The sequence below is a fragment of the Protopterus annectens genome, chromosome 1.part1 (assembly GCF_019279795.1).
Source record: "Protopterus annectens isolate FY-2018-M chromosome 1.part1, PAN1.0, whole genome shotgun sequence".
In the NCBI taxonomy this organism is placed as follows: domain Eukaryota; kingdom Metazoa; phylum Chordata; order Ceratodontiformes; family Protopteridae; genus Protopterus; species Protopterus annectens.
Window position 1 is genome coordinate 1007366618 of NC_056726.1, and position 11802 is coordinate 1007378419.

At 41.4% G+C, this 11802-nt stretch overlaps 1 protein-coding gene across 1 annotated transcript in view; it reads right to left on the reverse strand.

Moving 5' to 3' along the window:
- LOC122808679 (inward rectifier potassium channel 2-like) overlaps window positions 1–11802 on the reverse strand; it is a 284410-nt gene that overhangs the window by 85665 nt on the left and 186943 nt on the right. The window contains exon 2 of the mRNA XM_044079662.1: window positions 781–1719. Coding sequence (XP_043935597.1) covers window positions 781–1497 — 717 coding nt within the window. The 5' untranslated portion in view covers window positions 1498–1719. The remainder of the gene's footprint in view (window positions 1–780; window positions 1720–11802) is intronic.

Genomic DNA, 11802 nt, shown 5'->3' on the forward strand with positions numbered 1-11802 from the left:
TTAACAATTTGTGCAAGGACAACAATGTCAAATTAAGTGTGTAAGGATATAGTATACTTTTTTTTGGTAAACAAAACATTTCCTCATCCAACCGTCTAGGCAACACACCACTCCAACCAGATACCATCACATGGATCTACACAGTCTTGCTGATAATACCTTAGCTTTCTACGATTTATACTTATTCAAAACAATTGCTAACTTTGAAGGACAGTAACGGTAAGAAGAAAAGAGCAAGGAATCAGGCTGAATGTCCAGCTCTGCTGACCATAGAAACACAAGACTGTAGTGGTTCAGGAAAGAGGCCTAACCGTGGGATGATCCAAGAGGAAAGTTAGGTGGAAAGGTTAGTAGAATGTCATTCAACCTAAGATAAAAGACCCTCCATGTTAACATATGCAATAAAACAGAATGCTGTGAAATACTGTAGTCTCTCCAGTCAAAACTGGTCACAATGACCATGGTAAATGCTTTCTAAGTCACATCTGAGAAATGCCACTTATAATGCAGTTACAAAATAGCATTCCAAAACATGGATTAAGGGACTTTACTGACTTTTCTTATGACTAAATCATGCAATGTACCTCATGACACTTCCATATGAGGTGTAAAAAAATTACCTAATAATCCACATCGTGTTTTATCTAATAATTTTAGTAACACATTTTAAAGAAAAAGAGTTGATTATTCACTACTTCTCCCTTGTGTATATATGAATGAATAATGTACACAAGAAAACATTGTTTTATTGTTTCAAAGTCATTTACTTTTTATAATTACCTTTAGCAGCTGAGCACGCACATGTGCCTCTACTAGGTGGCTCTTCCGAAGATTTCCCACACGCCACATCATACATAGCTTTCTGTCTCGCATGGCAATGACCGCATTCTCACTAAACATCAGTGTCTCATTGCGCTTCTTGGGCTTTGCAATCTTAGCCATGATAGCCCCAATAATGAAGGCATCGATGATACATCCCACGATGCATTGCAGCACCACTGCCAAGATTGCCAATGGACACTCCTCAGTCACACTGCGGAAGCCATAGCCAATGGAAGTCTGTGTCTCCAGAGAGAATAAGAATGCAGCCATGAAACTGTTCACCTGGTGGAAGCAGGGCTCTGGTCCTCCTTCTATACCAATCCGGGCAAGATCTCCATGCATGGATGCAATCAGCCAGAAAATGAAGCCAAACAACAGCCAAGAAACAAGGAAAGATAATGAGAAGATGAGAAACATCCAGCGCCACCGTATGTCTACGCAGGTGGTGAACATGTCCGTCAAGTACCGCTGACTCTTTTCACTCATGTTAGTGAACTGCACATTACAATGTCCATCCTTCTTCACAAAGCGACAGCGCCTCCGGGAAGTTTTGGAGTGCACTTTTCCATTTCGGTAGGCGCTAGGGTGGGCGGATGTAGCCAACTTCATTTCCTCTTCCTCGTCAGGGTGCTGAATACTGGCACTAAACCGACGCTTGATCCGAGCAGCGCCCATTGCCCAGTGGTCGAAGGGGAAATGGGAACCCGCTGCCTCCCGTGGTGACGTGGTTCCTCTCTCCTCTAAGCCCACAATATATACTAAATGTAGAAAAGTTTCAGCTGGCCGTTAGGTGGTGGCACTTAGCAATCAGAAGTCATGTGATACAGGTTTGTCTGGATGGCTTAGTGTAGAAAAGTTCCCATTTATGGAGTCTTGAAATCCATCAAAATGCTCATCCTGTGAGGGAGAAAAATAAGTTTGTTGGTTAGTAGCCCATACATTCATATCTACAACTTTTTTCCCAACTTTTCCCAGATAGTCTCCTTCCATTCACCTGTTTGAATCCATCACACTGGTATTACTGTGTTCACATTTAAGGCCTGTTGCCATAAATGATCATACTAGTCATTCTAGGGAGGTGGAGGGGTGGCTTAGATAATCTGTAGTTAGCCTATTGGATAGCATTCCTCATCTCTTTATTGCCCCAGGATGAAGATCTAACAAAATGCCAGTTAATTAAACAATGACATTTCTACCCTCCTAGTAAGAAAGTTGGATGTGACTGTCCCACCTTGTTTGGTCGACTCTTAATTTTCTATTCAGCAAGGGCCATAACATTAGGTAGACATTCTTCTCATACACCAGAGAAAATAGCTGATGTCTTCATGAATGATCATTCTACAGTTATTTTTGGGTGGGTCAGTTGTAAGAAATAAAGCTTTACTGGTTAAGCTCACCCAGACTGACACAATTTGCTGTGAGGGAAAGATTAGTTTGTTTGTTTATGCTTTCTTATATTTTGTATTGTTTCATTGGTTGCTTCTATTTTGTATATGTGATTTCTTTACACTGTGTTTTACTTGTATTCTGCTTTTAACTGCATATTTAAACTATGAAAGAGACTCTCTTGTGAGTCACACAGAATTTTCCCCACTCTCCCACTGAGGTGGTGGTGTGTTTTTAAACTCAACTGTCTTTCTAGATGCCTGCTCCTTATGTTAATTTGCGGCATATCTCCTTCCCTCTCCTCTTTCATTGGCTGTTGTGAGTAAGCACAAAATTATCATTTTGTGAAATCACTTCCCTTCAACTATTTACATTTATTGGCCATCCCACTGTATTCCATAGAACTAGAATACAAAGTGCCCACCCTTTCCAATCTATCTTGCTCTTTTAAAACTAGTGGCTGCCCACTTAGATAGCTAAAGTATAAGTTACCCCCACCTTTCATATCTAACTGTTGTGTGCACACTACAGCTCTTAGGATATTAACCCATTTTTTCCATCTAACCTTTAAAATCTGCAACACCTACTCCATAACCACCAATTATTGGAGAGCCCACATTTTTCCTCTCAGTAGTCATCTTGGAATTAGTGCTTCTGTTTTTCCCCTGGTGAGAGAAGGAGCATAGGGACATTATTTCCTGGGCACTGCTGATCACTGGAAAGCCTAACAACTGCTTCATAGGTGCCAGCTTGGAATTTGTCCTTATATATTTATCCTGGTGAGAGAAGGAGCAGAATGCATTGATTCATGACTGTTTCCGGTTGGGCAGCAAGTGTCTGTGCTTGACGTTCCTGATTGGTCTGGTATTCAATGCATCTACCAGGAAAAGGCTACAACAAGCCTATAGACCATTGCATCATCTGGGACAAGACTGTGGATCACCAAGCAGGCTGTGACCTGCTTCTTATCTTTGGATTGGTGCTGATGTTTTGCTTCTGGTGAAAGAAGAAGCAACGGAGCATTGTATCCCAGCAGAATGAAGTAGTAGTCAGGCAGTAGCCATTCAGTTGACACCCCTCTTTTCATCATTCTTGTCAAACTAATTCTTTCTTTTCAGTAAGTACTGCTTGATTTCCTTCTGACTTCAGAAGATCTGCCTAAATACTTAATCCATAAATCATCAGGGTCTATTAATGAGTTTCCGTTCAACTGTTTGGCAATGCCCTGTGGAGAAGCAGACACCTTCAGGTGACATTTTCCTGTAAAGGCACCATTGAATTTTCACTAATATCTAGTTGCATACAGAATAACGAGTTTGCAATGGCAAGCACTGCTCCCTGAGTTGAAAACCAGATACTCCTGACATTACTTTATATTCTCACTCCAACTGTCTAATCAATAAAAAGGGTCTGTTGCCATGGATATGAATTTTCCCACTATCTCTATTATCAGCTTGCAGAAATTGTCTCATGTTTACTGACGACCAGTTAATTCTCAAAGAAACTGATATGGTATGTGAGAGATACTACAAAGGTACTATAGAAAGCATCCTGACGAACAACCTTGCAACATGGTATGGAAGCTGTTCTACCTCTGAGGGCAAATCCCTCCAAAGAGTGGTGAAGACAGCCAAGAGGATCATCAAGAGAGGTTGGGAGGTTGGTATAAGGGGTTGGGAGGTTGGTATAATGGGTAAGGTCTTTACCTTAGAGACGCAAGGTGCAGGGTTTGATTCTTACATGGGGCAATTGGCTAGGCTTAAAATGGTTCCCATGGGCAGTTAGCATAGTACTAATCTATGAACCTATGAACCTTACCATCGACCCATGACTTATCCAGATGTCTCAGCAAGGCCAGAGGAATAATTAAAGACTGCACTCACCCTGGTTACAGACTGTTCCTTCATCTTTTCTTTCATCCAGAAAGTGCTTCCAAAGCATATGTTGCAGAACTACGACATTCAGGAACAGCTTTTTCCCTAATGTCATCAGGCTGCTGAACTCTAATAATCATTACACTCCATGATGTCCAACTGGGTCAATAAAAACTGTCTCAAATTGTGCAAGAACCTGCTTACCAGTCTCACCTAATACTTAGTGCAATATTCACCATAACTGTTGCTTATAGGCCATCTAGGGCAGGAGCAGTGCAGTAAAATATCTCTTCCTTCAGTGCAATACATGCAAATTTGAAAATTAGCCATAGTGCAATACTTTAATGTTTACAGTGCAATACTCAAATGTATCTTTCTGTGCAAGGATCAATGCAATGTCTTAACCAAGTACCTGTGCAATACTGAAGTCTCGTGCAAGTAAGTGTTCACTTCGAAAAGTGTAAAATGTGTTTCTAATTATATGCAATATTAGTCTTTCTACCTGCATGTCTGTGATGTAATAGCTAGGCGTTATATGTGTAAATGTCTGTGAAAATAGTGTATATGTTGTCTGCACATTGAGTCTGGAGTCACAGACTTTCGTTCAGGTTTTGCACTTGTGTGATTTCTGAATGAAAGTAAAGTTTACTTTGACTTTGAGATGTATGTACACAATGTCACTGGAGGCAACGCTCTCACATAAAACTACTCCTAATGTCAATCAGGTTGTCAATAGTACACACTCTGCAGCCATCACACACAATTCAAAGCAGGCGCATACACCCACATATGCTGAGGCACTTAACTGTAACCTTCTTAAACCCCAAAGACCTCCTAGATGAAGTAGACATAATAAATACCTTCAGGAGCCCCAAATGTACTATTTTGAAACAACACCCACATCAACACATACAGATGCATCTCATGGAGCCTCTACTTGTAAGCCCGTAAGGCAAACCGCCATACAATCCAACATTCTGGTCATTGGAGACTCAACTATGAGACACACTGATGTCCCTCTCACCATACTGAGTAAGGAGAAAGTCATGGTCAGTTGCTTATCAGGGCCAGGATTCACCACATTATGCACACACTCAGGTCACTGAACTACAAGTACCAGTATAACTCAGTCATAGTCCATGTGGGTGTAAATGACCTGAGGTGTACCTTCCTAGACTATATGAAGAGAGACATCATGGAGCTCTTGGAATATGTGTCCCAGGCTGATATGAGCATTTTACCTTCTCCAAGGATGATGTCACAATAAGAACAAAAGATGACTGACTTTAATAGTTGGCTTAGCTTCTGGTTTCATTCTAAGGGCGTGCAATATTTGTCAGCATGGAAGTAGATTGTCAACTGACCATGCTGCTTTGCCAGGGATGGTCTGCACCTCACCCCTCTAGGCTTTTGAATATTAGCTAAAACATTGCCCTGTCTCATAGTGTCTTTTTTAGGCAATGCAAAACTGAAAGTACTTCTGAAATAGCAAATCAAAACTAAGAAAATCTAATAGTGTTGCTGCTCACTGCTAGGAGTCTAAATAAAGCACTCCACTCCGTAGAGGTGCTTTTCATCCTAGAGAATGCTGATGTCTGTGCTGTCACTGAGACATGGTTTAAAGTCATTGAGTGCACACTGAAAGTGCCAGGTTATAATGCCGTCCACATATTTAGACAAGCTACTATTCAGACAGAGACTAAAGGTGGTGGTGTCTTGATATACATCAAAAATAAATATAATAGAATTTATAAATTCACATGCCCTTGAACAACTGGTATGTTCTCCCACTAGAGGGGACAACATATTGGATTTAGTCATCACAAATATGGGCGCCCATTGTACCACACCCGTTATCACTCCCTCAAGCAAGAAGAAACCAGTCTGGTGGACCCCAGCCATAAGCAAACTATACAATAAAAGGAGGAGAATAATACAAAAAAAGGCCAAATCTCAAGTAGAAAAATCATCTCTGATCATCATTAGTAAGAAATTGAGGGCCCTCATCAAGTCAACTAAAGCCAATTTCGAAAAGAAAGTTGCCAAGGATGCCAAGGATAACCATAAGGCCTTCTATGGTTACGTCAAAAACCTAAATGGCAATGCTCAGGTCTGTTCTGAGCTAGTACAAAATGGAACAAAATACACTGACCCTTCTGACATTGCCAACATCTTGGCTGATAGGTTCAGTGCAAATTCCCCCCCACCACCACCTACAGGGCCTTTTACCATTCCAGGGGATTGTGTAACTCCAATTATTACTGATACGTTGGTTAATAAGGCTCTATCTAAAGCTAAAAACACTGCCTCCATGGGACCAGATGGTGTCCCAGGCTGTGTCATACGTGAGCTCCAAAATGAATTAACCCTGCATCTGAATACCCTGTTCAGCCTCAGCCTCTTGACAGGATATGTGCCCATAGAATGGCGCACAGCAACAATGCTTCCGCTGCACAAGGGTGGGCCCACAACCGACCTTCGGAACTACCGACGAATAAGCCTGACCAGTCTGATCTGTAAGGCAATGGAGCGAATCATTATGGAACTCATAAATGGAGAGATTGGGAACCTCCAAACACTTGACCCCACACAGTTCGGCTTCGTCAAGGGCAGATCATGCCTCCTGAACGTGGTGGACTTCTTTGAAACAGTTACTCGGGCTATAGATAAGGGAAAGGAGGTACACTCGGCTTACCTTGACCTTGCTAAAGCATTTGACACCATTCCCTATTCAAGTATTATTGATAAACTCACCAACCTGGGCATAAACCCTTACGTCACAAGATGGATCGCAAACTGGCTCTCAGACAGATCCCACAAAGTAAGAGTAGCAGGATCTATGTCCAAATCCAGACCAGTAATGAGCGGTGTGCCTCAGGGCTCTGTCCTGGGGCCCCTCCTGTTTGGCATATACTTCTCAGAAGTACAGGCAAGCACTGAAAGGCTGTGGCTGACCAAGTTTGCGGATGACTGCAAACTGGGTGCTATAATAAAGTCTCCGGCTGACATGGATATCCTCCAGAAGGGCCTTAATGAGACTGATGCATGGTGTCAAAGCCATGGTCTCAAGCTAAATGCTAAAAAATGCGTAATAATCCCCTTTGGAAAAAACAGAGTACCCGTGAACTACCACAGAAGTAATAAGGGATCTAGGGACCCAAGTAGATAGTCAGCTTTCCTTTGATAACCATGTTGCCAAGGTGGTTAGAAAATCCTTCTATGTGACCCATCTGATCATGAAAGGGTTCGCATCAAGATCTAAGGATGTAGTGGTGCCCCTTTACTCTTCCCTCATCAGACCCATTATTGAGTACAGTGCACCAATTGGAATGTACCTGGCCAGGCATCTCCAGCAGCTGGAGAGACCACAGAGGTACCTCACTAAGAGGATTACTGGCCTCAAACAGTTGCCCTATGCAGCACGATTGAAAAAACTAAGGCTTTTCTCTGTTGCATACCGCCTTCTCAGAGGCAATCTCTGTCTAACATACAGAGCCATGTCCAACCCAGAACTGTTGAACATGCTCCATCTTAGCAAAACAAAATGTACTCGAGCTACACGCTGTAGGGATATAAACCTCAGCACAACAATGAATAGAACATGCTGGAGGGATAGATTCCTTTCGCAAAGACTTCCCTTGCTATGGAACAAGGTCCCGATCTACATAAGACAGAGCCCCTCACTATCACTGTTCAAGAGGAACCTTGTCGAGTGGATAGGTAACAGAAAGTTCACACCAGGGATCATACCAACAGCTCTACTAGATAGGGGCCAAGGGTACTAGCTGCTAGATCAAGGGCCTAGGGAACTAACCAAAGGGGAGGTGAATACCACACAACATGGCTGGGCTAATATATGCCTTTGGGCAGATAGCCCACTACCTACCTATGAACCTATATATACCTTGAGCTTCTCCAAGTTCAAATCATCATAGGCAAAATCCCATACTATTTCTTTGCAAGCTATAGGTCCCATTCTAGGATTTAGGAAACCCATACCATGTATTTAAACTGATTGGAAACACCATCCACCCCAGTACCATAACTCTTAACCAATCAGGGAAACATTTCAACAGAATCAGGGTCAAATCCAAAAGAAATCAGGGGCAGTCAGGGATACTTTTAAAATATTAGTGCTATTAACTTGAAACATTGACAGAATCAGAGCATATGAATTACTATTCATTTTCTGAAGTAAAATAAGTCTATAACTCTTAATTATTGTCATTATTTATTAAGTGTAATTCACCACCTTTCCTCCAAAAGTCACTAGTTTTAGGAGGGATTAAGAGGGACAGAGCTAAAATTTGAGTCAAAATCAGATGTTCCTGAAAATCAGGGATAGTTGAGAGTTATGAGCCAATACCATATTCATGGGCAACTTTAATTACCCCACTATTAACTGGTAATCATATATGACCAGTCAGACCACAAAATGGTCTCCTTTGAAGTAAAAATAAAACCTGGACCCCCAGCTAACCCTGGAATGTTCAGGAACTACTGTAAGGCTAACGTCCTACTATTAAATAATAACCTGGTACAATTTCAAGCCCACATAAACCCTAAAAACACTGCTACCTATGCAGAACTGTTCACATAAACCCTATACAAGTATATTAATAGCCCATAGAGGTAGCTGTACCCACCAGGAAGAAGTAGAAAACTAAAAATATCAAGCCACCCTGGTGGAATCACAATATCAATAGGCTGTATAACAGCAGAAAGAAAATCATGGCACAGAATTAGGAGGTGCAGTACTTAGCAGGATAAATGCACACTCATCAAACTAAACAAATAGCTCACAGAACAAATAAAATCTACCAAAACCAATTTTGAGGTAAATTTGGCCTCCCAGGTCAAGGACAACTACATAGCATTATTTAGGTATGTCTGCACCCTCAAAGGCAATATACAGTTGTGTGCAGAGATCATTTTTAATGGAGTCACATACAGTATATTGAGACAGACTAGATAGCAAACCTACTGGCCAACAAATTCAGCTCCAGCCATACTCCACTCTCCCCCTCAATCTTCCCTCAGAAAATACCATCAGATATAATTCCCCCTGCTATAATTAGGAAACAGTTCCTTAATGCTCTATCTAAGGCCAAGAACACTACATCAACGGACCCAGACAATATCCCAGGATGCTTTCTCAATAGCATGAAACATGGCCTATCAGGCCCTTTGGAATTGCTATTTAACTGTAGTCTGCAAAAAGGCTTTGTGCCTCATGAATGGAGAACAGCAACAGTCATCCTTCTGCACAAAGGTGGGCCATCCACAGACCTTGGAAACTACAGACCCATAAGTCTCACTAGTCTCATATGCAAAGCTCTGGAAAGAACTATCATGGAAATAATGACACATGAAATCTCCAGAAGCTGGACCCAGCCCAATTTGGTTTCGTTAAGGGCAGGTGATACCTACTCAAACTGGTGGACTTCTTTGAGAAGCTCACCAAAGCAATTGATGAGGGCAAAATCATTCACACTGCATATCTTGACCTGGCCAAGACATTTGACACAATACCCCACTCAGGCATTGTTGGCAAACTCAAGAGGTTAGATATAAACTATTATATCACCCAATGGATAGCCAGCTGGCTCACAGACAGAAACCAGGAAGTTATAATTGGGGAGTCCAACTCTACAAAGAGGCCAGTCACAAGTGGAGTCCCTCAGAGATTGGTCCTGGGACCACTCCTTTTTGGCATTTCCTTCTCTGAAGTCAAGGCCAATGTCAGTGGCCTCTGGCTGACTAAATTTGCAGATGATGGCAAATTAGGAGCTGTCATTGAATCCCTCACAGACACAAATGTTCTCCAGGAGGGGCTGACACAAACAATCAACTGGTGTCAGAGTCAAGACCTAAAACTAAATGCCAAGAAATCCATAATAGTATCCTTTGGGAATTCATCCATTCCTGCTAACTATTGTATTGACAACACACACCCTTAGATTTGACCCAATAGCCAGGGACATGGGGATACACATATACAGAAATCTAGCCTTTGACCATCATATGTCTACAGTATTGAGGAAATCATTCCATGTTGTGCAACTTATAAAGAAAGGTATGACATCTATGTCCAAGGAAGTCATTATTCCACTGTATTCTGCATTCATCAGGCCTATTATTGATTACAATGACCACTTTGTTATGTACCTAACCAGGCATATCCAACAACTGGAACATCCAGAGAGGTTCTTCACTAAACGAATATAGGGTATAAGTAACATGTCCTGTGCAGACCACCTCATGGCCCTAATCCCTGCATTCTGTCTCCTACAGGCTGTTGAAGGGAGATCTATGCCTGGCATACAAGGCATTGTCAGATCTCACTCTGATGGACATCCTGCTTATATGTGCAAAGCAAATAACACCAGAATTACACATTCTAAAGACTTAAACCTTGCCTGTGATATAAATAGGATCTGCTGGAGGGACTGGTATAATTGCCAAAGACAACCCCTTCTATGGAACAGGCTCCCCATCCATGTGAAACAGAGTTCCTCTCTAACTCATTCATGTGTAACTTAGACAATTCGATGGAGAACAGGAAATTCATCCCTGGTTTGGTACCTATGTCTGTAATGGACACAGACAGCCTGTAAATGATTCATCTCTCAGACCCCCCAATTGTAAATGTTTCATCTCCCAAGCCCCTGCTTACACTTATCAAGGGTACCAGAACTTGTCAGAGATTTGGAATGCATGGCAAGGCTTAAAAAGGCCTTTGTGATCTTTAGTCTAGTAAGCAGCTATGAACCACTTGAAAGGCTAAATCCCAATGTAGTCCGGTTAGCTGTGCTGTGTGTGTGCTGTGTGTGTGCTGTGTGTGTGCGTGTGTGTGTGTGTGTGTGTGTGTGTGTGTGTGTGTGTGTGTGTGTGTGTGTGTGTGTGTGTGTGTGTGTGTGTGTGTGTGTGTGTGTCTGTCTGTCTGTCTATATGTGAGCGTGTGTGCCAATATGCATGTGCTTTGTAGTCTACAAGTATATGAAAGTACTAATTAAATAATTATAAATTTTCATAAGTGAGAATGTGTGTGTGTGTGTATATATGTGTGTGTGTGTGTGTGTGTGTGTGTCTGTGTGTGTGCGCGTGTGTGCGTGTGTTAGTCTGCAAATGTATATGTGTGATTATTAAAAGGTATACATTTCTATATGCTTTTGCAGTATAACTGTGTGTTTTTGTTAACTGGCATGCTGTACCTTTTATAATGTGTGAGTGCGTATCTAATAATCTGTGTGACTGCCAATAGCCAATATATGTAAGAATGTAAAAAAATGTAGCTGCACATTTGATTGTACATTGTATCAAATATAGCTGTAAATTGATGTGTATGAATATGTGAGCAAGCTCTATGGAATACTGCAGTTGGCAGTCTGTGTATGTGTGCACTAAAGTATCTACAATTATATATTAGTCAGTGACATGTTTATTATTCAGGGTCCAATAGTCTGATTTATTAAGTATATTTATTTATCATTTGTTAACCAGGAAAAGTCTGACTTGGAATGAAGAGAAGTTTGAAGTGCAGAATATATGAACATAATCTAGCTATCAAGAAGAAAGATATGTTGAATTCACTAGGTAAACATGCAGTTGGTTGTTCAAATTTTAAAAAATTTGAATTCTCAGTAGTAGAGAAGGTAAATGAAGTGCCTTTGGGAGGGGATCTAAACAACATCTTGGAATGCAAAGAAACACTATGGCA